This window comes from Haematobia irritans, chromosome 2, assembly GCF_050003625.1.
Source record: "Haematobia irritans isolate KBUSLIRL chromosome 2, ASM5000362v1, whole genome shotgun sequence".
In the NCBI taxonomy this organism is placed as follows: Eukaryota; Metazoa; Arthropoda; class Insecta; order Diptera; family Muscidae; genus Haematobia; species Haematobia irritans.
Window position 1 is genome coordinate 6,615,057 of NC_134398.1, and position 27,970 is coordinate 6,643,026.

A 27,970-nucleotide genomic window follows, 5' to 3' on the forward strand; every position below is an offset into this window, starting at 1 on the left:
CTCAAAATGTTATTTCTGTAGAAAATTTTATCAAAACTGAATTTCTATTGAAAATTTTGCCAAAATTTCAATTCTATACAAAATTTTCTCAAAATTTAATTTCTATAGAAAATTTTATTTCTATAGACCTTTTTGTTAAATTTTTATTTCTATAGAAAATTTTCTCAAAATGTTATTTCTATAGAAAATTTTGTCAAAATGTTATTTCTATTGAAAATTTAGCCAAAATTTCAATTCTATACAAAATTTTCTCAAAATTTAATTTGTATAGAAAATTTTATTTCTATAGAAATTTTTGTTAAATTTTTATTTCTATAGAAAATTTTCTCAAAATTTTATTTTTGTACGAACTTTACAATTTTTAAAGATATTGAATATATTACAAATTTTTTCCAAATTTAATTTCTATAGAAAATTTTCTCAAAATGTTATTTCTATAGAAAATTTTCTCAAAATGTTATTTCTATAGAAAATTTTGTCAAAATTGAATTTCTATTGAAAATTTTGCCAAAATTTCGATTCTATACAAAATTTTCTCAAAATTTAATTTCTATAGAAAATTCTGTTTCTATCGAAATTTTTTTTAAATTTTTATTTCTATAGAAAATTTTCTCAAAATTTTATTTCTATAGAAAATTATGTCAAAATTGAATTTCTATTGAAAATTTAGCCAAAGTTTCAATTCTATACAAAATTTTCTAAAAATTTAATTTCTATAAAAAATTTTATTTCTATAGAAATTTTTGTTAAATTGTTATATCTATAGAAAATTTTCTCAAAATGTTATTTCTATAGAAAATTTTCTCAAAATGCTAATTCTATAGAAAATTTTGTCAAAATTGAATTTCTATTGAAAATTTTGCCAAAATTTCAATTCTATACAAAATTTTCTCAAAATTTAATTTCTATAGAAAATTTTATTTCTATAGGATTTTTTTTAAATTTTTATTTCTGTAGAAAATTTTCTCAAAATTTTATTTCTATAGAAAATTTCCTCAAAATGTTATTTCTATAGAAAATTTTGTCAAAATTTTATTTCCATTGAAAATTTTGCCAAAATTTCAATTCTATACAAAATTTTCTCAAAATTTAATTTCTATAGAAAATTTTATTTCTATAGAAATTTTTGTTATATTTTTATATCTATAGAAAATTTTCGCAAAATTTTATTTTTGTAGAAAATTTTCTCTAAATTTTATTTCTATAGAAAATTTTCTCAAAATTTTATTTCTATAGAAAATTTTGTCAAAATTTTATTTCTATACAAAATGTTGTCAAAATTTTATTTCTATAGGAAATCTTGTCAAAATTTTGTATTTTTCTATAGAAAATTAAAGTAGCCCTTAAAGTTTTAAATTTAAAATCTACCAAATTTTAAAAATTCGTATTTTGATCTTTTTGAGTAATTTTTTTTTGTGGTTAGTACGAAAATTACAATTTTTAAGGATATTGAATATATTAAAAATTGTTTCAAAATTTAATTTCTATTGAAAATTTTGTCAAATTTTGATTTCTATAGAAATTTTTGTCAAATTTTTATTCCTATAGAAAATTTACTCAAAATTTTATTTCTATAGAAAATTTTGTAAAAATTTTATTTCTATAGAAAATTTGCTCAAAATGTTATTTCTATAGAAAATTTTGTCAAAATGTTATTCTTATAAAAATTTTGTCAAAATTTTATTTCTATCGAAATTTTGTCAAAATTTTATTTCTATCGAAATTTTGTCATAATTTTATTTCTATAGGGAATCTTGTCAAAATTTTATTTCTATAGGGAATCTTGTCAAAATTTTGTATTTTTCTATAGAAAATTGAAGTACCCCTTAAAATTTTACCAAAAATCTACCAAATTTTAAAAATTCGTAGTTTGAAGTGTTTGATTATTTGTAATTAGTATGAAAATTAAAATTTTTAAAGATATTGAATATATTAAAATTTGTCTCAAAATTTAATTTTTATTTTAATTTTTGCTTAAATTTCAATTCTATACAAGATTTTCTCAAATTTTTATTTCTATAGAAAATTTTGGAAAAATTATCATTTTTATAGAAAATTTTGTCAAAATTTTATTTCTATAGAAATTTTTTTCAAAATTTTCTTCCTATAGAAAATTGCTTAAAATTTTATTTCTATAGAAAATTTTTTCAAAATTTTATTTCAATAGAAAATTTTATCAGAATTTTGTTTCTATACAAAATTTTGTCAAAACTTTATTTCTTTAGGAAATCTTGTCAAAAATTTTTATTTTTCTATAGAAAATTGATTTACCCCTTAGCTGGAGAGGAATATTTTGCAAAATCCACCAAAACATTACGAATTCTACCAATCTACCAAACATTAAAAAGTCTAACATTTTTGGTAGAATTCTACCAACTGTGGCAACCGTGCTTGTGATGTCGCAATGGACTGAATAGTCTAAGTGAACCTATGGGCAATTCATTCATTTGGACGTAAAACATGAATGTACTGATATCTTTGGCAATAATGCGATCTAACCATGTCCGTCTATCCACCTGTCTGTAAACACATTTTTGTGATCAAAGCCTAGTGCACAAATTAAGTCCAATCCACTTAAAATTCGGCACAATTATATTTTTGCATTTGACAGTTTAATTGTACGGAATATTGGTAAATCCTCTTTCTTGGCATAACTTTTAAAATTGTCTCATCTTGGCAATGCGAACTGTAGTAATTTTATTACCATACACTTTTCTGAATCACCCTAAGTATGGTCAAGATAATTGGGGTTTATACGTGCCTTCGTGTAATTATGTCCTTGCTTAAGTTCATAATTTTGTAGGAATTTTATTCCTCCACACAAACTCTTTTTCTTCTCCTCTCTCTGATTAAACTCTTAAGAGATGGAATAACTTCATCCTTTAAAAATATACAAAGTCTTGCTAAACATTTTACTATTCTCCTCACAAAGGAATTTTCTCTTAAAATAATTGAAATACTAATGTCGTCATATTTTAACATTAACAAAAAAATTAAGCCATAAACATATTTTGAACATTTGTAGAGAGGTACCCTTTTTCATAGGACTACCCTTGACACTTTCAAACACAAAAGGGTTCACAATTTATTTAAGTTAGTTGTGTTGTTGGTGTGTGTAGATCTGTTTTGAGCATTTGGGGCTATTTTGTGAGTGTGTGTGTGTGTCTAAGGGGTTTTGTGTCACATTTCATACGCACCTGTGTGTGTGAATAGAACATGGAAAAGTTGCTAACAATTACAGGTACGGGTAAAGCTATTGTCAACACACCAGCCAAGGCGCACAAGGCACCCACAAACATCCCAGGATAAGTTTTTGGCGCCACATCGCCATAGCCCACAGTAGTCATTGTCACAATGGCCCACCATAGACCCAATGGAATGCTTTTAAATTGATTTTCCGGATTATCCTGGAATATACGGGAAATGAACATATTTTTGTGCGTGTTTTTCTCAATATCGAATCGTAATCGAAAAGCTAAATATATGTGAAGTGGCTTACCTGAAGCTTTTCGGCATAATATGCCAAACTGGCAAAGAATACTATACCCAAAACTAAGAAGAATACCAGCAAGGTTAACTCCTTGGCAGATGCTTTAAATGTGTGTATCAAAATCCTTAGGCCTGGTGAATGACGGGTTAATTTGAAGAGTCGCATAATGCGAACAATGGAGAAAGCCTCCCATAGGCCAGTATATTCGCCCATACGTTGCATGACATCTGTGTAGAAGCTTAACGTAGCCACAAAGTCAATAATGTTGACAGGGGATTTCACAAACTGCCATAAATTGGGAGATACCTAAAAGAGAGGAAGAGAGAGAGAGAGGAAGGTTGAGAGAAAAGAAACAAAATACACACAAAAGTTATTACGAACAATATTCTTATACATTAGGGTACAAATAAGTAGTCTTTTATCTACAATCATGAACAATTAAAAAAAATTGATCAAATTAAAAAATTAATAAATAAAAATTAAAGCTATAATTGAATCAATTAAATTTTTATAAAAATACTTTCTGAAATTCAATGACGATTAAAATTTTAAAATTAATTTTAACAGAGTATTTGCTTCAATTAAAATTTTAAACTGGAAGAATTTAGTCACATTTTTGCCACTTAATTTCTTTGTGTTATTTGTGTCGATTAAAATTTAGAATATTTTCTCAAATTCAATACAAAAATTATAATATTTGTTTGTGTGAGTAAATAATTTATACAAAACTGAATTGGTTGTAATAATTTGTGTTGATCAAAATAATATTTGAAACAAAATATTTTCTTAAATTCTATTCAAATTTTAAGTGGAAAAATTATGACATTTTTTTGTGTGAGTAAAAAATATAAATGAATTAATTAATTTCAAAATTAATTGACTCAATTACTTTTGTTATTGATATTTGTGTTGATTAGAATTTTAATTGAATCAATTAATTTTTTATAAAATAATTTTTAAATTTTCTTCTGTATGGATAAAAAACTAATTTGTGCTGATTAAAATTTTAATTGATTCAGTTAATTGTTTTAATAAAATATTTTCTCTGTGTGTTTTTCTGTGTGATATTTGTGTTGATTAAAATTTAGAATATGTTCTCAAATTCGATTAAAAATTATTGATATTTTCTCAATGTAGATAAACAATTTATTAAAAAATAATTGTTTCTAATAATTTGTGTTGATCAAAATATTATTTGAATCAAATATATTTTTATAAATTATTTTTTTTTTTAATTAACTGGAAAAATTTAGTGAAATTTTTTCTATGTGTATAAAAACTTAATTAATTAAAAATTTAATTAATTAAAAATTTATTTAATTAAACATTTATTTAATTAATTTAAAAATTAATTGACTCAATTTTATTTTTTTTAGATATTTATGTTAATTAATTTTTTATAAGAATAATCAATTTTTTTCTGTATGGGTAAAAAACTTATTTGTTCTGATTAAAATTTTAATTGTTTCAGTTAATTGTTTTAATAAAATATTTTCTCAAATTAAATTATAATTTTAGATGGAAGAATTTAGTGAGAGTTTTGCCAATTAATTTCTAAGTGTTGCTTGTTTTGATTAAATTTGATATTTTTTCTATGTGAGTAAATAATGTATTAAAAAAATTATTGGTTCCAATATTATTTAAATCAAATATATTTTTATAGATTATTTTCTTAAATTCTATTCAAATTTGAACTCGAAAAAAATTTGATATTTTTTCTATGTGAGTAAAAAATTAAATAATTAATTTAACAATTATTTTACTCAAATTTATTTGTGTTGATAGGATTTTAAATGACTCTATTAATTTTTTGTTAACAAAATTTTCTCATTTTAATTATGTTTTTTTTTGTGGGTAAAAAAAATAATTTGTGCTGATTAAAATTTTATTGAATCAGTTATTTTTTTTAATATTTCATCAAATTCAATTAAAATTTTAAGTGGAAGCATTGAGTGAGAATTTTGCTAATTAATTTCTGTGTGTTATTTGTGTTGATTAAAATTTAGAATATTTTCTCAAATTCAATTAAAAATTATTGATATTTTTACTATGTAGGTAAACAATTTATTATAAAAATAATTGGGTCTAATAAGTTGTATTGATAAAAATATTATTTGAATCAAATATATTTTTATAGATTATATCCTTAAATTCTATAAAAATTGAACTGGAAATAATTAGTCATATGTAACTAAAAAAATAAAATTAATTAAATTAAAAATTAATTTACTCAATTTTTATTATTGATATTTGTATTGGTAGGATTTTAATTGACTCAATTAATTTTTATAACAAAATTTTCCCATTTTAATTATGTTTTTTTTTGTGGGTATAATTTGTGCTGATTGAAATTTTAATTGAATCAGTTAATTTTTTTTAATATTTTCTCAAATTCAATCAAAATTTTAAATGAAAGAATTTACTGAGAATTTTGCTAATTAATTTCTGTGTGTTTAAAATTTAGAATATTTTCTCAAATTCAATTAAAAATTATTGATATTTTTAACGTGTAGGTAAACAATTTATAATAAAAATAATTGGGTCTAATAATTTGTATTGATAAAAATATTATTTGAATCAAATATGTTTTTATAGATTATTTTCTTAAATTGTATAAAACTTGAACTGGAAATAATTAGTGAAATGTGAGTAAAAAAATAAAATTAATTAATTTAAAAATTAATTTACTCAATTTTTATTATTGATATTTGTGTTGATAGGATTTTAAATGACTCAATTAATTTTTTATAACAAAATTTTCTCATTTTTATTGTGTTTTTTTTTTTTGTGGGTAAAAACCTAATTTGTGCTGATTGAAATTTTAATTGAATCAGTTAATTTTTTTTATATTTTCTCAAATTCAATCAAAATTTTAAATGGAAGCATTGAGTGAGAATTTTACTAATTAATTTCTGTGTGTTATTTGTGTTGATTAAAATTTCGAATATTTTCTCAAATTCAATTAAAAATTATTGATATTTTTACTGTGTAGGTAAACAATTTATTATAAAAATAATTAGGTCTAATAAGTTGTATTGATAAAAATATTATTTGAATCAAATATGTTTTTAAAGATTATTTTCTTAAATTGTATAAAAATTGAACTGGAAATAATTAGTGATATGTGAGTAAAAAAATAAAATTAATTAATTTAAAAATTAATTTACTCAATTTTTATTATTGATAGTATTTTAAATGACTCAATTATTTTTTTTGTTTACAAAATTTTCTCATTTTAATTATGTTTATTTTTTTTATGGGTAAAAAACTAATTTGTGCTGATTAAAATTTTTATTGAATCAGTTATTTTTTTTTTAATATTTCATCAAATTCATTTAAAATTTTAAATGGAAGAATTTAGTGAGAATTTTGCTAATTAATTTCTGTGTGTTATTTATGTTGATTAAAATTTAGAGTATTTTCTCAAATTCAATCAAATATTATTGATATTTTTACTGTGTAGGTAAAAAATTTATTATAAAAATAATAGGGTCTAATAAGTTGTATTGATAAAAATATTATTTGAATCAAATATGTTTTTACAGATTATTTTCTTAAATTGTATAAAAATTGAACTGGAAATAATTAGTGATATGTGAGTAAAAAAAATAAAATTAATTAATTCAAAAATTAATTTACTCAATTTTTATTATTGATATTTGTATTGATAGGATTTAATTTGACTTAATTAATTTTTTATAACAAAATTTTCTCATTTTTATTGTGTTTTTCTTTTTTGTAGGTAAAAAACTAATTTGTGCTGATTAAAACTTTTATTGAATTTTTAATATTTGCTCAAATTCAATCAAAGTTTTAAATGGAAGAATTTAGTGAGAATTTTGCTAATTAATTTCTGTGTGTTATTTGTGTTGATTAAAATTTAGAATATTTTCTCAAATTCAATCAAAAATTATTAATATTTTTAGTGTGTAGGTAAAAAAAATTATAAAAAAAATAATTGGGTCTAATAAGTTGTATTGATAAAAATATTATTTGAATCAAATATGTTTTTATAGATTATTTTCTTAAATTGTATAAAAATTTAACTGGAAATAATTAGTGATATGTGAGTAAAAATATAAAATTAATTAATTTAAAAATTAATTTACTCAATTATTATTATTGATATTTGTATTGATAGGATTTTAATTGACTCAATTAATTTTTTATAACAAAATTTTCCCATTTTAATTATGTTTTGGGTAAAAACTAATTTGTGCTGATTGAAATTTTAGTTGAATCAGTTAATTTTTCAATAAAATATTTTTTTCAAATTCAATGAAAATTTTAAATGGAATAATTTAGTCAGATTTTTGTAAATTAAATTCTATGTATTATTTGTGTTGATTAAAATTTAGAATATTTTCTCTAACTCTATTAAAAATTAGTGATGTTTTTTCTGCGTAGGTAAACAATTTATTACAAATATAATTGGTTCTAATAATTTGTGTTGATAAAAATATTATTTTGAATCAAATATATTTTTATATATTATTTTTTTTAATTCAATTAAAATTTTAACTGGGAAAATATAGTGATACTTTTTCTGTGTGGGTATAAAATTAATTTTGAGCTGATTAAAATGTTAATTGAATCAATTAATTTGTTTAATAAAATATTTTCTGAATGATGAAATGAATTTAGTAAGATTTTTGCCAATTATCTTCTGTGTCATATTTATTTATTAAAAAAAAATAATTGGTTCTAATTATTTATGTTGATAAAAATATTATTTGAGTCAAATATAGATTATAGATTTTTTATTTAAATTCAATTAAAAATTTTACTGGAAAAAATAATATTTTTTTCTGTGTGAGTAAAAAATTAATATAGTTTAATTAATATAAAAAATAATTGACTCAACTCTATTTTTTATAAATATTTGTTTTGATTTTAATTGGATCATTCAATTTTTTTAATAAAATTTATTACAAATTTACAAATAATTAATTCTAATAATTTGTGTTGATAAAAATATTATTTGAATTATATATATTTTTATATATAATATTTTTTTAAATTCAATTAAAATTTTAACTGGATACTTTTTCTGTATGGGTATAAAATTAATTTGGGCTTATTAAAATGTTAATTAATTCATTTGTTTAATAAAATATTTTCTGAAATTCAATTAAAATTTTAAATGAAAGAATTTAGTAATATTTTTTTAAATTCAATTAAAATTTTAACTGGATACTTTTTCTGTATGGGTATAAAATTAATTTGGGCTTATTAAAATGTTAATTAATTAATTTGTTTAATAAAATATTTTCTGAAATTCAATTAAAATTTTAAATGAAAGAATTTAGTTAAATGTTAAATGTAAAATAATTGGTTCTAATAATTTATGTTGATAAAAATATTATGTGAGTCAAATATAGATTATAGATTATTTAGTTAAATTCAATTAAAAATTTAATTGGAAAAAATAATATTTTTTTCTGTGTGAGTAAAAAATTAATATAGTTTAATTAATATACAAATTAATGGACTCAACTTTATTTGTTTTATAGATATATGTTTTGATTAAAATTTTAATTAAATCATTCAATTTTGTTAATAAAATATTTTCTGAGATTCAATCAAAATTTTAAATGGACGAATTTATTGATTTCTTGTCTGTGTAGGTATAGAGTTAGCTGATCCAATTAGAAACTTAATGGATTCAATTAATTTGTGTAATTGATATTTGTGTTGAGTATTTTTTTTTTTTAACTTACTATGAAACGTATGATGACCTCAAAAAAGAACCAAACATTACACACCAATTCCACATAGAAAAATGCCTCATGCGGTTGGCCAAAGGATTGATGCCATCCATGTATATGGGTATCATCATCAACGGAATTCAAGCTTACATTGTCCCCATTCTCGTCCAAAGATTGACGACGAGTCCTTTCAATATTTCGAGCTGCCTTCTCCAGGCTAAATGTGGCTATGGGTGTCACCAGGCCCGAACTGAAATTCCCCCCAACCCCTAAAGGGTGCGTATAGTTGATGACCTTGAATGTGGGTTTCATCGACGTGTCATACTGATTTGTAGTAAGATGACGCAGGGTGGAACTGGCACTGGATGCATCTGTTGTGGGCGGCATGCTATTCACTGTGGCGGATATGGAATTGGTGGTGCTGGTGCTTGTGGCTGAGTGCTGAGGTATGGTCGGTATGCTTGTTGATATTTGTTGGCTATTGGTGGGTGTAAAGTCTACACGAAAACCCGGATGAGTTTTCAGGCAGAAAGATATCACAGAAACGAATATGAAAAATACGGACATACTGGCGACCACCTGCAACGACACAAGGACCAAAAGTCCCATAACATGGTTAGAGCTAAACAAGACATTACAATAAATTACAAATTGTATAATCAGTTTAGTAAGTAAGGATAAAAGCATAATGTCCACTCCACTTGGTTCCCGGAAATTGTCCTTGTCTCATCACATAGAAATATCGAAGGATATTCAATGGTTGGTTGTCCTTAGAAGCATTAGAATTACATCAAGCACTTTAAAACACTAGCCATACTCAAAGTCAAATATTAAAAGATAAATCAATTTGCAAATATCAATTCTCAAAAGGAGATTCGTACATTTCAAACTCTTGGAGACAGGACTCCAGAATTTGAATTTGCATATATTTCGATGGTCTCTGCCATCCAACACCATAATCTGTATCTGTATAATATAAATTCGTTGAAACATCTTCTTCAGCCATCAGCAAAAATTTATGCAAAACCAATGCGTTGCGTAAACAAGTAAAAAATTTCTTAAATTCCCGTATTCTATCTGACATTCCAAAAACACCAAAAAAAAAAATGAAAAGCGAAATTATTATTCATAGAAATTCAGTAGCTTTTAGCCATGAAACATCATAGTACATGGAAGCAGTATGGAAGCTTTTACTGGATTATCTCTACTGTTTCATTTTTACAGTGGCAATGGCAAAAGGATTGTGGTTTGTTTGTTAAGAGTTTTGTGAAACTCGTTTTGCCAAAAATTTCAAATGAAACACAACCTTGGTTTCGTATCAAATCAATTTCTTGTAATTTGAATTTTTGTATCAAACATAATGAACTTATGTAGATTTTGCTTCTAAGAGAACATTTCATGGAAATTTGATTTATATGATGAAATGCTTGAAATAATTCAATTTTAATAATAAATATCGAGCACATTATTGTAAGCAGATATAAAATATTTATATTTTTTGGAAAAGGCATATTGCTGTGTATTCGAGGTATAATAACTGTGATAGGTATAAAAATGTTTCAACGCGAAATATAGATTCTACAAAAAGTGTGTGCAAAAATGAAATCGTATCATCATGTTGATGATGTTTAGGGTTAAAAATCTTAAAATACTGGGCGAGCAAATTGGTAATAAAGGGTGATACGGTCAAAATTTTTTCAAGGGAAACGCGTGTAAATCGGTGAAATCGTTTATTTAAAAAAATCAAATTAAATTTCCTTTTCAATTTCAATTAGTATAAAATTCAGGAAAAATATTCAGTTAGGCTTTCGCTTTTCCAAATCCGAATTGCCGGGCCTCACGCTTGACACCTGCCATCAGATTTTGTACAGCCACCTTGTCCACCTTCTTCGCCGCAGAAAGCCAGTTTGCCTTGAACTGCTGCTCGTCCTTAGCAGTTTTTTTGGTCTTCTTTAGGTTCCGCTTGACAATAGCCCAGTATTTCTCAATTGGGCGGAGCTCTGTCGTGTTGGGAGGGTTCTTGTCCTGCACGTTGTTGGCGGCGTACCACTCCATGGCCTTTTTACCGTAATGGCAAGATGCCAAATCCGGCCAAAACAGTACGGAACAACCGTGTTTCTTCAGGAAAGGCAGCAGACGTTTATTCAAACACTCTTTCACGTAAATTTCTTGGTTGACAGTCCCGGAAGCTATGAAAATGCTGCTTTTCAAGCCACAGGTACAGATGGCTTGCCAAACCAGATATTTCTTTGCGAACTTTGACAGTTTTATGTGCTTGAAAATATCTGCTACCTTTCCCCTTCCTTTTGCCGTATAAAACTCCTGTCCCGGAAGCTGCTTGTAGTCGGCTTTGACGTAGGTTTCGTCGTCCATTACCACGCAGTCAAACTTCGTCAGCATCGTCGTGTACAGCCTCCGGGATCGCGCTTTGTCCGCCGTATTTTGTTTATCATCGCGATTTGGAGTCATTACCTTCTTGTAAGTCGATAGTCCAGCTCGTTTTTTGGCTCGATGCACGGTTTAGACGATACACCCAGCTTATTTGCGGCATCTCGGAGAGAGAGGTTAGGGTTTCGCTTGAAACTACCAGCAACTCTCTTTGTCGTCTCAGCGGCTTCCGGTTTTCGATTTCCCACCGATCCAGACTTCCTGGCTCTCGACAAACGTTCCCCAAAATACTTTAATTACATTTGTAACGGTTGATTTGGCAACTTTTAGCGATTTTGCCAGCTTTGCGTGCGAGTAGCTCGGATTTTCGCGATGCGCGAGCAAAATTTTGATACGCTGCTCTTTTGCTTGGACGGCATTTTGACAACTGAAGAGTGAATTCCAAAATCAAAATAGGAGCAACATTCTACACACACGCACCTTCGATATGAGGAGTGTTTAGGTTTTTAAATGCAAAATTGAAAGAAATACGTCAAGTTTATTTTGACCAAATTTTGACCGTATCACCCTTTACGGGATTGACAACAGATGGTGAATATCCATGGAAATAAGCTTACATGGGGGAATCTGCTGGCTCTTGTTGTACAGTGAGCTGCTGCAACCTTGCGAAACTATCATTGCGTGATTAACGGTCACTATATTTCAAAGGCAGGGGGGTTTAAAGCAAGATAACGTTCGGCAAAAACCCACCGATTAGTTTTTGCCAGTCGAAGTCGCCGCCGAATTTGTCGACTCATCTCGACTCAAAATTTTTTATTTATTTATTTATTTATTCAAGTCTATGGAAATATAACATTCCTTACAGACTACTTAAAACTAAAAATATATTAAATCTAGAATATTAACAAATTTAGAAAATTCATCAAATATATCAATATCCTCATTGGAGATATTATTAAATTCAGCCAATGCACGACTCATTGGTTCATTGGAACCATAATTAGTCCTATTAATCACAAATATTGATTTAAATCAAAAAAACAAATATTAATAATTGTTGTATTTGTTTGTCAAAATTCCTAAGTTTCCACTCAAAATCCATCAGTATCACGTTGCTATAATAATTTTGCAAAAATTTAGCTTAGAAAATTTGAATGAAATGTAAATGTGATTGTAAGATTGGTTGTACAACTAATCTCATTACCATTCGGATAATTTCAAATTGATTTTATAATGGCTAATTGTCCGCCGCCGAATAGATAAATTTATATCGGCTTAGCCGTCAAGCCGCCGCCGCCGCCGGAGCCAAAAAATTAGTGTCAGCCGCCGCCGGCAAAAATGGGTCGGCTTCATTCTCTGTTTGTTATCTGTTCGCGGATTATTTGATTCAAAAGACGATTTGTTGTAAAATATTTCGTTTGATCCACCTGTTACAATTTTCTTTGGAATAATTTCTTAAACATTTCATTTTTAATTTACGCTCTCAAACAACAGCACATCCGGTAATAGGCTAGGGTATTATATAGCCGGTTTGAAGCTTTTTTTAATTATTACAAAAATTGTTTTCAAAATAATGATCAACTTACCTTCGCTCCGGTAGAACTTGATGGCTCATCGAATAAAGCCCATATTTTTGGTTTTATACGTTGCCAGCAATTCAAACGGCCCTTATTCATGGAATCCTCAAAACCAAAAAGGCGCGCCACTTGCTCCTCCGAAGGTTTTTCATTATCAATATCTAATTTATCCAATATGGCTAAAGTATTCTATACACACAAAAAATGGAATCAAAGAGTATATAAAGGAATATATTAGAAGAAAATAGAATCAAAACTAATATTAAATATAATTAAAAAAGTCCTCAATATAATAAAAAAAATATATTTTCAATATATAGCTGATGGCCTTAGCAGCCAATGCTACTTTTCCCTTTTTCTTTTTTATCATACATTTACTGTATGATTAAAATAAACAATAAATAAATAAATAAATATTTTCAATATAACTTGTTGGATTATAAAGTATGTTTAAACTCCTGTGTTTCTATATAAATAATGGTCATTATAAAAATTTTGTTGAGTTTACAAGAATGTGTTCTAGAACTATGTATTCTAGAACTAAATTGAATATTTTTAAATTTAAATTGAAACTTTATTGCTATATATTTGTTTGATTAGTTAAAGTAAATTCAAATTTTTACTAAGCTTTGATTTTTGTCACAGAAAGTATATTTTTAAATACTTTTAAATATTTTATAACATTTAAATTGAATTGAGTTATTTATTATGGGCAACATTGGATATATTTACGAACGCCTTAAAGTATGCTACATTTCTATAAAAATTGTATTTTATTGCAAAAATGCTGTTGAGTTTACAATGCATACTGACCAAAGATGGAAAATAGAGGTGTGCACGTAATAGTTTAATAACGCTCACGCACACTCACGACTGAAAAATCATACTCACGCACGATATTTTTTGGTAAGACTCACGGACACTCACGAAAAGAAAATTTGTACTCACGCACACTCAAGCACGAAAACTACCGTGACTCACGAAAACTACCGTGACTCACGAAAAATATCGTGACTCAAGAATAATTTTATGATTAATTTACCTTACCGAAGTGTCTGAAAACATGAGCATTATTAAAATCGAGAAATCTTAATATCTCTTAACATCCCAAGGTGTCACTAAAATTTTAATTGAATTTCACTCTTAAGCGTTTTATGTTAGGTGAGCAGGAATATATTCGTGAGTGTAATTCGTTACTCACGCACACTCACGAAGATATTATTTTCGTGACTCACGCTCACGCACGACATTTTGGTTTGTTAATCACGCTCACACACACTCACGCTGTTGTCATGAGCGTGACTAACGCACGAATCACGAAAATGTTCGTGAGTCACGACAATTTCGTGTCACGTGCACACCTCTAATGGAAAATACAATTTTCATGAAAGTAGAAAAAAAGGTTTTTTTTGAGCGAAAAAGTACTTTTCACTAAATTTCAACAAAAATTCCATTGGAAGATTATTGTCAGAGCTCCTTTAGATTGAATTTTAAAGAAAATATAATTCTGTTTGTCCACTCGTTAATTTTAAATATTTTTTTTAAGTTTTAGAAATGAAATTTTGACAAAGTTTTCTCAGAAATAAAATTTTGACAAAATTATTCATAAAATTCATAAAATTTTCCATAAAAAATAAATTTTGACGAAATTTTCTATAGAAATAAAATTTTGAGAAAATTTTCTATAGATAAATAGAAATAAAATTTTGACAAAGTTTTCTATAGATATAAAATTTTTACAAAAATTTCTATAGAAATAAAATTTTGACAAAATTTTCTACAGAAACAAAATTTTGAAAAAAAATTTCTATAGAAATAAATTTTTGAACAAATGTTCTATAGAAATAAAATGTTGACAACATTTTCCATAGAAATTAAATTTTGACGAAATTTTCTACAGAAATAAAACATAGAAAAAAAATTTCTATAGAAATACAATTTTGACAAAATTTTCTATAGAAATTACATTTTGACAAAATTATCTATAGAAATAAAACTTTTACAAAATTGTCTATAGAAATAAAATTTTGACAAAATGTTCTAAAAAAATAAAATTTTGAAAAAATTTTCTAAAAAAATGAAATTTTGACAAAATTTTCTAAAGAAATAAAATTTTGACAAAATTTTCTATATAAACATAATTATGACAAAATAGAAATAAAATTTTGAAAAAATTTTCTATAGAAACGAAATATTGTATGGAAATAAAATGTTGACAAAACTTTCTACAGAAATAAAATTTTGACAAAATATTCTATACAATAAAATTTTAACAGAAGTTTCTATAGAAATAAAATTTTGACAAAATTTTCTATAGAAAAAAAATTTGGACAAAACTTTCTATAGAAAAACATTTTGAGAAACATTTCTATAGAAAAAAAATTTTGTGAAAATTTTCAATAGAAATAAAATGTTGACAACATTTTCTATAGAAATAAAATTTTGACAAAATTTTCTACAGAAATAAAACCTGGACAAAATTTTCTATAGAAATAAAATTTTTACAAAAATTTCTATAGAAATAAAATTTTGACAAAATTTTCCATAAAAATTAAATTTTGACGAAATTTTTCTATAGAAATAACATTTTTGCAAAACTTTCTACAGATATGAAATTTTCACAAAATTTCCTATAGAAATAAAATTTTGAGAAATTTTTCTATAGAAAGAAAATGTTGACAACATTTTCTATAGAAATAAAATTTTGACAAAATTTTCTACAGAAATAAAACTTGGACAAAATTTTCTATAGAAATACAATTTTGACAAAATTTTCTATAGAAATTACATTTTGACAAAATTTTCTATTGAAAGTAAATTTTTACAAAATTTTTTATAGAAATAAAATTTTGACAAAATTTCAAGTTTCAACCGTGACTGCAATGATTCGCATTATGTAAGTACGCCATCGATAACTTCTTATCTAGAAAGTCTTCGTGTGGAAGCGTAATAAAGAATCCCATTCCTTTTCCGACCAAAATAGAGATTTTCTTCCCGCATGAACCGGTATGTTTTGACAAATTTGTAACAGACCATTAGCAAATAAGACTTTCTCAAAATATTAAAATATTTTGTCAAAATGAATGTACCATAAATACTAAATCATTCGCGGGGGTATTACGATACTGACCAGTGTGAAAATGTATTAAAAAAAGTTCTGTAGTACTGCATTTTCCATCCCTGATACTAACACATATACGTATTCATATTCGAATTTCTTATTTGTAGAGTGTTTGATATTTTTACATTAACAATCAACATTGTTAAGATAGAAATAATATCCGTTGTCATTAAAGTATTATATTATACGAAAGTTTTTTTTTTACTCTTTATGAGTAAATTAGAATATATTGACTTACCTGAGTATCTCTGTGTATACTATAGGTGGACCAACAACAAGGCTCAACTTGATTAGAGTCTAAACCCCAAAATTCTAATTCTTCTTCGAATAAAGGGCCACAAACATCGGTAGGATAGTGCAATTTTCCAGTTCTAAAAATAAATGAAAGATTTTCCAAATTATTACTATAAAAGAAAACAATAACATTTTTTTTGTTCTTTACATACCTGTAGTAATTGAGAATTTGTGTAAAAACCCCAGGATGGCGATCAAAGAAATATTCATTCAGCACTGGATCATAATTGGCTAAGGCCTCAGTTAAACGTGATAATCTTGTGGCGGGTATTTTCTTTAGCGTTGCTTTATACGTCTCATACCTGTTGCCGGAGGTTTATTCAAATCCCCAAAAAGAAATAGAAGCAGAGGAACAGAGGAAGAAAGTAGAAGAAGAAAAAAGACACAAACTTTTAAGAAGACCAAAAAATAAACGTAGCATTTACATATTTTATTTTCCATTAGCAAAATGTTCTGCTAATTCAGCAGAATTAGAAATGAAAACATTCATTCATTCATGCATTCAATGACAAACTAAGGCATCCCCAAGAAACCCCCCGCACTCATTGCATACGGTGGCCTTAGAACTATTGGCCCCATTTTTCATCTTCATGTTAGTGTAATAGAATACGTACGGAGGGACCCTATGGATACGTGTGGCAAAAGACAAGCAAATAGAAAACCAAATGTTTGGGAAATGGAGGAAAGAACATCTTCCGTTGACGTTGTTTACATAGACATTTTCATTATTTATGAGCGGAAACTTTGGGTCACTATTACGGATGGACCACAGATACGACAACGTACAACGGATGGAAATATTTCGTGTAAGAGTGTGTGTGAATTTGTAGATAGATCCATAGGAACTATAACCTCTAACTCAACCTTTATAACATGCTCACAATATGTGGCTACAAACCACATAGGTATCCATACATACACAGGTCTTCTAAAAATAAAGGTAGTCAGTTGCCACCAGCCACTAGTTGAGTAGTCGACGGAGACTACTAGAAATCAGTCTTGAATTATCTACAAAGTCTAGAGCTTGATCTATGTGCTGCTTTAACGTACCATACAACCCCATAGCTACTGGTAAAGCTTATAGAAGTTGCCCCGGTCACAGGTCTTATATTTCAATGAAATAAATTCCCATTTTGAGATATAAAAATAGACACAAAACATGAAAAACACTCCAAATAAAAAAAAAAACAATAATTGTATCAGTAATTAGAGATAATCGGTTCTGTGGCATTAGTATCGAGCTAACTAAATTAGATAAAATTTTAAACTGCTTCACCAATAGTTTACTAGTAGTGCACAAGGGAGTCAATTGGTTCAACCCATACTAATTTCACCTGTTTTCTGTTCTAAAAGAAAATGGTTTTGTCGAATTAGATATATGATTGTTATATAATATTTTAACTTAGTTCACCAATCGATTACTGGTAGTGTATGAGAGAGTCAATTGGCTTCTTTCAATGAGAAACTCATGTCAAATTCAACAGTGGAACTACCGCTATTTACTTAGGAATTAGCAGTTCTAGAGATTCAAACTAGTTTCATTTCTCAGAGGTGATTTATAGCACACACATAGACCAAAAACCAGATGCTGTTTCATTCCACTGTTCCCTTCGTAAACAAAATTATGTTCATTTATAAGAATATTTTGTTTTTACAACTATAAAATTGCCATAAACATATGGCGGTGGCTGACTAACAAATTAAATTGAATTGCAAGGCCCATGCGTTCCAGCTAATCTTCGAAGATTTGGTGCAATATAATTTTACGATTTAAAATTATCGTAAAAACGTCAAACGTAAACGACAATGTTTACAACTTTACAAATTTATTGCAAAATTTCATGACAGTCGATTGCATGGGACACATGAGAATTTAAGGGATGGTATTTGAAAGGAATATCCAGGGATATATATAAAGAATAATGAAATTAAAAAGAAAAACGAAAGAATGAAAGAAAAAACAAATGAAGTCGAAGGGAGCCTGTTATACTATTGTATAGTCGACTGAATAGCTGATATTCGGCATCTTTGGAATATACTAGAATTACAAAGAAGGTCAATACCAAAATTTTACAGCAGTTCCAAAATAAGTAAACAGAGAAAAGAGTTTTTTTTTATGATGCCATCACTAAATTAATTGATTACTTCAATAAAAAATCTAAATTAAAAAATTTATTTTTATAGAAAATTTTGTTAAAGTTTTATTTCTATTGAAAATTTTGATACAATTTTATTTCTATAATAAATTTTGTCAAAATATTATTTCCATAGAATATTTTGTCAAAATTTAATTTCTATACACCTTTTTGTCAAAATTTTATTTCTATAGAAAATTTAGTCGAAATTTTATTTCTATGTAAACATTTTGTGAAAATTTTATTTCTATAGGAAATTTTTGTCAAAATTTTATTTCATATTTGTTGTTTTGATCTCAGCTTTAAAACCATTGTGTTGACTAAACTACAAGAGTAGCTTAACCAACAGAGGAAAAGAATGCTTGTCAAATTTATTTGGGCAAAACCCTATAGACTGCAAGATGGTTGGATGGACGCACGTTTCGGAATTTCCACATTCCTCATCAGCATCCTCTACTTGCAGCAAAATTATCAACCAATTATCAGAATAAATTCAGGCAGTTCATTAAACCCAACAATAAACCACACTTGAACCCTCCGAAAAAAGGCTTTACATTGATAGCCGGCTTATGCCTAAATAAATTCGTACAAACATCTCAAATCAATGATTTGATGGTGGCAAAGGAAAAGAGAGATATTTGTACGAATTTATTTCGGCATAAGCCGGCTATCAATGTAAAGCCTTTTTTCGGAGGGTTCAAGTGTGGTTTATTGTTGGGTTTAATGAACTGCCTGAATTTATTCTGATGATAAAAATTTCAATAGAAAATTTTGTCAAATTTTATTTCTATAAAAAATTTTGCCAAATTTTATTTCTATAAAAAATTTTGTCAAAATTGTATTTTTAAAGAAAATGTTGTCAAAATTTTATTTCATTTGTTTTGTTTTGTTATTGTTGGTTTTGTTCTTTAAGCATTGTTGTGGTTTTTTTATTTCAGCCTAAAACCATGAATTGACTAAACTACACGTGTAGCCTAACCAACAGAGGAAAAGAATGTTTGTCAAATTTATTTGGGCAAAGCCCTATAGACTGCAAGATGGTTGGATGGACGCACGTTTCGGAATTACCACATTCCTCATCAGCATCATCTACTTGCAGCAAAACTGTCAACCAATTATCAGAATAAATTCATAAACCCAAGGTGAACCACACTTGAACCTTCCGAAAAAGGTTTAGTTTAGTCAATTCATGGTTTTAAGCTGAAATAAAAAAACGACAACAATGCTTAAAGAACAAAACCAACAATAACAAAACAAAATGAATGAAAAAAGAGGAAGCATGAAAATTTGTCAAATTTCTAATACTAACGAAAATGTTGTCAACATTTTATTTCTATAGAAAATTTTGTCACAATTTTATTTCTATAGAAGATGTTGTTAAAATTTCATTTTTGTAGAAAATTTTGTCAAATTTTATTTCTATAGAAAATTTTGTCAAAATTTTATTTCTATAGAAATTTTTGTCAAAATTTTATTTCTATATAAAATTTTGTTAAAGTTTTATTTCTATTGAAAATTTTGTCAAAATTTTATTACTAAAGAAAATGTTGTCAACATTTTATTCCTATAGAATTTTTTGTAAAAATTGTATTTCAATAAAACATTTTGTCAAATTTTATTTCTATAAAAAATTTTGTCAAATTTTATTTCTATAAAAAATTTTTTCAAAATTTTATTCCTATAGAAGATTTTGTCTGGTTTCTAGTTCAATAGATAATGCTGTCAAAATTCTATTTCTATAGAAAATTTTGTCAACATTTTATTTCTATAGAAAATTTTATTTCTACAGGAAATTTTGTCAAAATTTGATTTTAAAAAAATATTTCTATAAAAAATTTTGTCAAAATTTTATTTTTATAAAATATTTTGTCAAAATTTTATTTTTATAAAATATTTTGTCAAAATTTTATTTTTGTAAAATATTTTGTCAAAATTTTATTTTTATAGAAGGTTAGGTGGCAGCCCGATGTATCAGGCTCACTTAGACTATTCAGTCCATTGTGATACCACAGTGGTGAACTTCTCTCTTATCACTGAGTGCTGCCCGATTCCATGTTAAGCTCAATGACAAGGACCTCTTTTTTTATAGCCGAGTCCGAACGGCGTTCCACATTGCAGTGAAACCACTTAGAGAAGCTTTGAAACCCTCAGCAATGTCACCAGCATTACTGAGGTGGGATAATCCACCGCTGAAAAACTTTTTGGTGTTCGGTCGAAGCAGGAATCGAACCCACGACCTTGTGTATGCAAGGCGGGAATGTAACCATTGCACCACGGTGACTCCCATTTTTATAGAAAATTTTGTCAAAATTTTATTTCTGTACACAATTTTGTCAAAATTGAAAATTTTGTCACAATTTTATTTCTATAGAATATTTTGTCAAAATTTTATTTCTTTCGAAAATTTTGTCAAAATTTTATTTCTAAAGAAAATTTAGTCAAAGTTTTATTTCTATAGAAAATTTTTGTCAAAAATGTATTTCTATAAAAAATTTTGTCAAAATTTTATTTCTATAGAAAATTTTGTCAAATTTTTATTTCTATAGAAAATTTTATCAAAACTTTATTTTATAAAAAATTTTGTGAAAATTTTATTTCTTATTCAAGTTAACTGCACATACTTTGCTGTAGCAAAACTCCCATTAAACTTGGCTCAATCAATGTTTCTCTAAATATTAATTCCTCTTTTTTGGCCGAATCTTAATGAATTTAAGATTACATTGCATTTAATATTAAAAAGTTTTTTTTTTTAACATTTGTGACTTTTGCCTGTGCGCCCAGTAAAAACCTCCAAAGTGTAAAGTTTCGCTAAAATCCCTGTCAATGACATTTCACTATGGTTTCAACCGCATATCAACCAACAATGTCCATAAAAATGCTTCATTGCCCTTTGGTTTGTATGGTTTTTCTTTTGAGGCTATAATTTCACAGTTAAATCAATTAAGGCCATAGAATGATTTAAGTTTGCTCAACAATAAAATATTAAAATATATTTGCAAAACCATTGTTTAATCACTTGTGGAATAATGCACTTGTCAATCCAATATGATGACAATTTAAATCAAAAGTAAATTTTAACTTAGGCTTTTGTTCTAGGTAAAGCCTAGGCATTATTTAAACAATATATGTCATGTCATTTAATTTTTTTGCTGTTTTTGTTTTGAATAAACAATGAAAAACAATTTAAATGCAGTCTCCATCAAAGATTAGGTTGTACATAAAAAATGCATCTATAGTTCAATCACCAAATGGTAGAGAAAATATTTGTTTAGCTTAAAATTATAGCGGCAAAATAAAATTCCATAGGCGTGCTTAAAAGAAGTCTTTATTTCAAAATTATCTATAAAGGTTATTATAGACAAATTTTATATGACTTACGGGCATTTTCATATAGCTCCGTTAATATTTAACTTTCAGCTAACAAAAATTAAATTGAAAATATTGTTATTGCATTTTCAAAGACAGAATTACAAACATATCCGTTGTACAATTTGAAAGTTGGTTAACTAACCTTGCCCTAAAGGAGCTTCAGGAAAATGGGGTTTAAAAAAGTTTTTCCTAATTTCCTGTAGTGGAAATTTAACATAAACTTAGTGAAGTTTGTTTTTATGTAATAGCAAATTTTTATCCTATATTTGTGCTTCATTTATTTAATCATTTAGTCAAACAATTTCAAAGAAAAAAAATGCCCCTAAGCTATACGAATATTAGCGAAAAATTGGTAAAAGTTTATTTGCCTAAAACATGCTGTTGTTTGACTCTCGATGACGTCCGTGATCATTTCAGCTTTTACTGGCCTTGTCGAAAATCCTTTACCCCCTCTTTATTCCCTATTATAACAATTATACTCGTGGAGGAGTGAACCAACTTTTTGCGTTAGATACCCAAATGTATAAAGTCATTGTAGTAATAAAAACAAACAATTTACATGGGCCCAATAATAAATCGATTTTCTAATATAATTTTTTGCCCATCATCGTTTGTAGTCATTAAATGCGCACATATTGCCCAAAATGTGGGAGGAATGAACAACACAGCCTGAATGTGGCCATCAACAATTTTCTCACTTAATAAAACCAAAACTGTGAAAAATCATTGTATTATATATTTAAATGTGAACATTTTGTCGGGGTTATTATGGTGCGCATTTATAAATGAAAATCCATATGAATTTTGGTATATGGATGTGTGTGTGTATATGTGTAAAGTCAACCAGCAAAAACAGGGAAGACTGTACTCTTTCGAAGGCCTTTTTGAGTTTCATTTTCGTACCGCCAAGATCATATTCACATCAATTGAGACGCTAAATTCTTATTTAGGTTAAAAAGGATTAAAAAAAAAATTAAAAATAAAGTTCTATACATAAAACTGTGGAAATGCCCACAGGCCTGGGATGAAACAAGTATAGTTGGCACGGTTGCCACTTGAGCCAAAAATAATCTATCAATACTTTGTATTATTTTTATAGAAAATTTTTTATTATATTATTTTATTTCTATAGAAAATTTTGTCAAAATTTTATTTCTATAGAAATTTTTGTCAACATTCTATTTCCATAGAAAATTTTGTCAAATTTTTATACCCTGCACCACACTGTGGAACAGGGTATATATTATATGTTTGCAACACCCAGAAGGAGACGAGATAGACACATGGTGTCTTTGGCAGTAATGCTCAGGGTGGGTCCCTGAGTCGATCTAGCCATGTCCGTCTGTCCGTCCGTCTGTCCGTCCGTCTGTCTGTGAATACATTTTTGTGATCAAAGTCTAGGTCGCAGTTTAAGTCCAATCGCTTTCAAATTTGGCAAAAGATCCTGTTTTGGGTCAGAATAGAACCCTCTTGATTTTGGAAGAAATCGGTTTAAATTTAGATATAGCTCCCATATATATCTTTCGCCCGATATGTACTTATATGGACCCAGAAGCCAGAATTTTACCCTGATTTGCTTGAAATTTTGCACAAACATAACACTTGGTCGTATAATGAAGTGTGCAAAATTTGATTGAAATCGGTTCAGATTTAGATATATCTCCCATATATTTCTTTCGCCCGATTTTCCGTCATATGACCACAGAATTCAAAGTTGTAGTCTGATTAACGTGAAATTTTGCGCAGCGAGCAGAATTAAAATACTAAGTATGCATGTAAAATTTGGTTGAAATCAATTCAGATTTCTATATAACTTCCATATATATGATTTTCCGATTTGGGCAAAAATGACCAAAATACCCACATTTTCCTTATAAAAACGCCACTGTTAAGTCGAAAGCTTGACTCAAATTTTCCTTTATTTCTAATACATATCTATCGACCGATAAATCATAAATACACTTTTGCGAAGTTGCCTTAAAATTGGTTCAGATTAAAATGTTTCCCATATTTTTTTTTACTAACATCCCAGCAAAAAACGCGTCGCCAAAAAAGTAATGAAAATGTTCTTTTTGGATCCGGAATTTTACCCTGATGGTGCAAAATTGACGCAGAAGCGATGAATTTAACATGGGCTTGTCATAGGACGGAAGTCCTCCATTTCAACAGCCGTTGCACTGAATTTGCATCACTTCTTTAAGTGTGATTTTGGATGTAAATTAAAAAATTCTGTGATATTTTGTCAAAAAATTATTTTTATAATTTTTTAAAATTTTTAATAGATTCTAACGTTTGTGGGAAACGATTGATCTCAAATATTTTCAAAAATTCACAATTTTTTCAGATTGGATTTAACATTTTTTTTCAACAACATTTAAATGATTTGTACCATTTTATGAATTTTTACCCTGTTTTAACCTATTTGAAACAAAAAAAGTTAAAATTACCCATTAAAAGTATGAAAAAAAACAAAGTTATAAAAAACTGAATTAAAAGAACTTCCTGGGTAGTTAAAATAAAGAACATCATTGGGAGTGCATATTCTGGAAGTGCTTTTAAAGTTGTGCCTTTGGAAGAAATTTTTTTGCTGGGATAGTGTACCATCCCAGGGCATTAGCCGACTTAAATTTTAAGTCTATAGATTATAAATTTTGTTCAGATGGAGTCAGATTTAAATGTATGTATTTGGGACAAAAACCTTTATATATAGTATCGAAAATGTGGATTTACAAAGTGGTGCAGGGTATAATATAGTCGGCCCCGCGAATTTAGACTTTCTTACTTATTTTTCTATGGAAAAGGTTGTCAAAATTTTATTTCTATAAAACATTTTGTTAAAATGTATTCTATTGAAATTTTTGTCAAATTTATTTCTACCGAAATTTTGTCACAATTTTATTTCTACAGAGAATTTTGTCAAAATTTTATTTATATAGAAAAAGTTTAAAAAAAAAGTTTTATTTATATAGAAAATTTTGTTAACAGTTTCTTCCTATAGAAAATTTTGTCAACAGTTTATTTTTATAGAAAATTTTCTCAAAATCTTATTTCTGTAGAAAATTTTGTCAAAATTTTATTTCTATTGAAAATTTTGTCAAACTTTTATTTTTATATAAAAATTTTGTCCAAATTTTATTTCTATGGAAAAATTTGTCTAAATTTTAAATCTATAGAAAATGTTGTCAAAATTGTATTTCTATAGAAAATTTTGTCAAAATTGTATCTCTGTAGAACATTTTATCAAAATTTTATTTCTACAAAAATTTTGTTAAAATTTTATTTCTATAGAAAATTTTGTCAAAATTTTATTTCTTTAAAAAATTTTGTCAAATATTTATTTCTGTAGAATATTTTTTCAAATTTTTATTTCCGTAGAAAATTTTGTCAAAATTTTATTTCCATAGAAACATTGCCAAGTTTTATTTCTATAGAAAATTATGTCAAAATTATATTCTGATAGAAAGAAATTTTGTTGAAATTTAATTTCTATATTTTGTAAAAAAAAATATATTTCTATAGAGAATTTTGTCAACATTTTATTTCTATAGAAAATTTTGTTAAAATTTTCTCAAAATTTAACTTTATATACAATTTTGTCAATATTTTATTTCTATAGAAAATTTTATCAAAATTTTATTTCTAAAGAAAATTTTGTCAAAAATTTATTTCTATGTAATATTTTGTCAAAATTTTATTTCTAAAGAAAATTTTGTCAAAATTTAATTTTTATAGAAAATTTTGTCAAAATTTTATTTTTATAGAAAGATTGTTCTAAATTTTATTTGTATGGAAAATTTTGTCAAAATTCTAGTTAAATAGAATATTTTGTCAAAATTTTATTTCAAAATTTTATTTCAAGAGAATATTTTGTCAAAATTTTATTTCAAGAGAAAATTTTGTCAACATTTTATTTCTATAGAAAATTTTGTAAAAATTTTATTTCTATAGAAAATTTTGTCAACATTTTATTTCTACAGAAAATTTTGTCAACATTTTCTTTGTATAGAAAATTTTGTCAAAATTTTATTTCTATAGAAAATGTTGTCAAAATTATATTTATATAGACAATTTTGTCAAAATGTTATTTCTATGAAAAATTTTGTCAAAATTTTATTTCAATAGAAAATTTTGTCAACATTTTATTTCTATAGAAAATTTTGTCAAAATTTTATTTCTATAGAAAATTTTGTCACAATTTTATTTCTATAGAAAATTTTGTCAAAATTGTATTTCTTTTAGTTTACGGAAACGATGATTTATCTCGCCTACTTCCGTTTTGGTAACCGTTTAGAAAAGCCTACAAAAAAATCCGATGTTTGGATTTCGCATGAATTGTATGTAAAATAAATAATGGACAGAATTAAAGTCGGAAATCCATTTTATCCATTTTTTAAAAATCGATTTTCGACTGTGTTACACCTAATTTAAAGAACCTCTTCTGTTTGGAATTATCTAAATTTTTTTAACATTAATTATTTTCTCGCCACAATATTCAAGTCGAGGCCTTGACAACACTTTGACGCCATTGTGGAAATTCATACGTGAAGGCATTACAATACCATCAATCCGTATAAGACTCCATATATGTATGAGAACATATCAACACATACATTGTGCTATAGAGATGTTATAATGTTTTTGTTTTGTTGCTTTTCTGGTCTGCTGTATGCTGCGTTTGTAGAAATTTATGGCATATCGTGAAACCGTGAGACCGTCTTTATTATGATAAGGAAACCACGTACGTATATATTTAATATGATTCCATTCTACCCCAGATACCCATTAAACATTTAACCCGCACACACACACATACACGCATTTGAGTACAAATATTCCTTTTCCGTAATCATTTCCACTAACAAACACAAACGCAAACATATTTACGAATATATTTTAATATGTATATTAGGTTGCTCCGATCAGATTTGTATTATAGTCTCCTTAAAATATACAAAAATTACTACCGTGTGTGACATGCTGACGACACCAGCAAAATGGTGCTGAGAGTATAGTAACTCAGAACAGATACCAGAGGGATATAACCCCTACACCCATGGATCGAAGATGGGTGAGAGGACGGGATTGGGCGTATATGTGGAGAACCCAGACACCGAAATGCTATTCCCATTACCGGACCACAACATAATCCTGTAGGTAGAAGTGCGTGCCCTAAACGGAATGTGTTAATTGGCTCGGAATTAACACGAGGCGACAAAACGTGAACATTTTTACAGACTGCCGGAGGGCAATGAAAGCAATAGCGGACACTACGGTATAAGAGGAAACGTAAAGGCCAATGAACTGGCGATAAGAGCTACGACCACGGTTGTCACATTTGGTAGAATTCTACAAAAATTAGTAGATTTTTTACTGTTTGCTAGATTGGTAGAATTCTTGATGTTTTGGTAGATTTTGCAAAATATTCATCTCCAACTAAGAGGCACTTCATAAATTTTTAATATAAATAAAATTTTAACAAAATTCTCTATCGAAATAAAATTTCGACAAATTTTTCTATAGAAATAAAAGTTAATCAAAGTCTTTTATAAAATTTAAATCTTGACAAAATTTTCTATAGAAATAAATTTTAACAAAATTCTCTATAGAAATAATTTTCAACAAAATTTTGTATACAAATAAAATTTTGATAAAATTTTCTATAGAAATAAAATTTTTACACAATTTCCTATATAAATAAAATGTTCACAAAATTTTCTATAGAAATAAAATTGTGATAACAGCTGATATAGAAATAAAATTTTAACAAATTTTTCTATAGAAATAAAAATTAATCAAAGTCTTTTATAAAAATTAAATCTTGACAAAATTTTCTATAAAAATAAATTTTGACAAAATTCTCTATAGAAATAAATTTTAACAAAATTTTC

At 26.7% G+C, this 27,970-nt stretch overlaps 1 protein-coding gene across 4 annotated transcripts in view; it reads right to left on the bottom strand.

Moving 5' to 3' along the window:
- Positions 1 to 27,970, bottom strand: part of Shawl (Shaw-like) — a 95,829-nt gene that overhangs the window by 15,772 nt on the left and 52,087 nt on the right. For all 4 annotated transcript variants that reach the window (XM_075293224.1, XM_075293226.1, XM_075293223.1 and 1 more), the window contains exons 3-8: positions 16,731 to 16,880; positions 16,523 to 16,655; positions 13,173 to 13,352; positions 9,211 to 9,777; positions 3,500 to 3,796; positions 3,198 to 3,407 (exon numbers count right to left, since the gene is read on the bottom strand). In XM_075293224.1, coding sequence (XP_075149339.1) covers positions 3,198 to 3,407; positions 3,500 to 3,796; positions 9,211 to 9,777; positions 13,173 to 13,352; positions 16,523 to 16,655; positions 16,731 to 16,880 — 1,537 coding nt within the window. The remainder of the gene's footprint in view (positions 1 to 3,197; positions 3,408 to 3,499; positions 3,797 to 9,210; positions 9,778 to 13,172; positions 13,353 to 16,522; positions 16,656 to 16,730; positions 16,881 to 27,970) is intronic.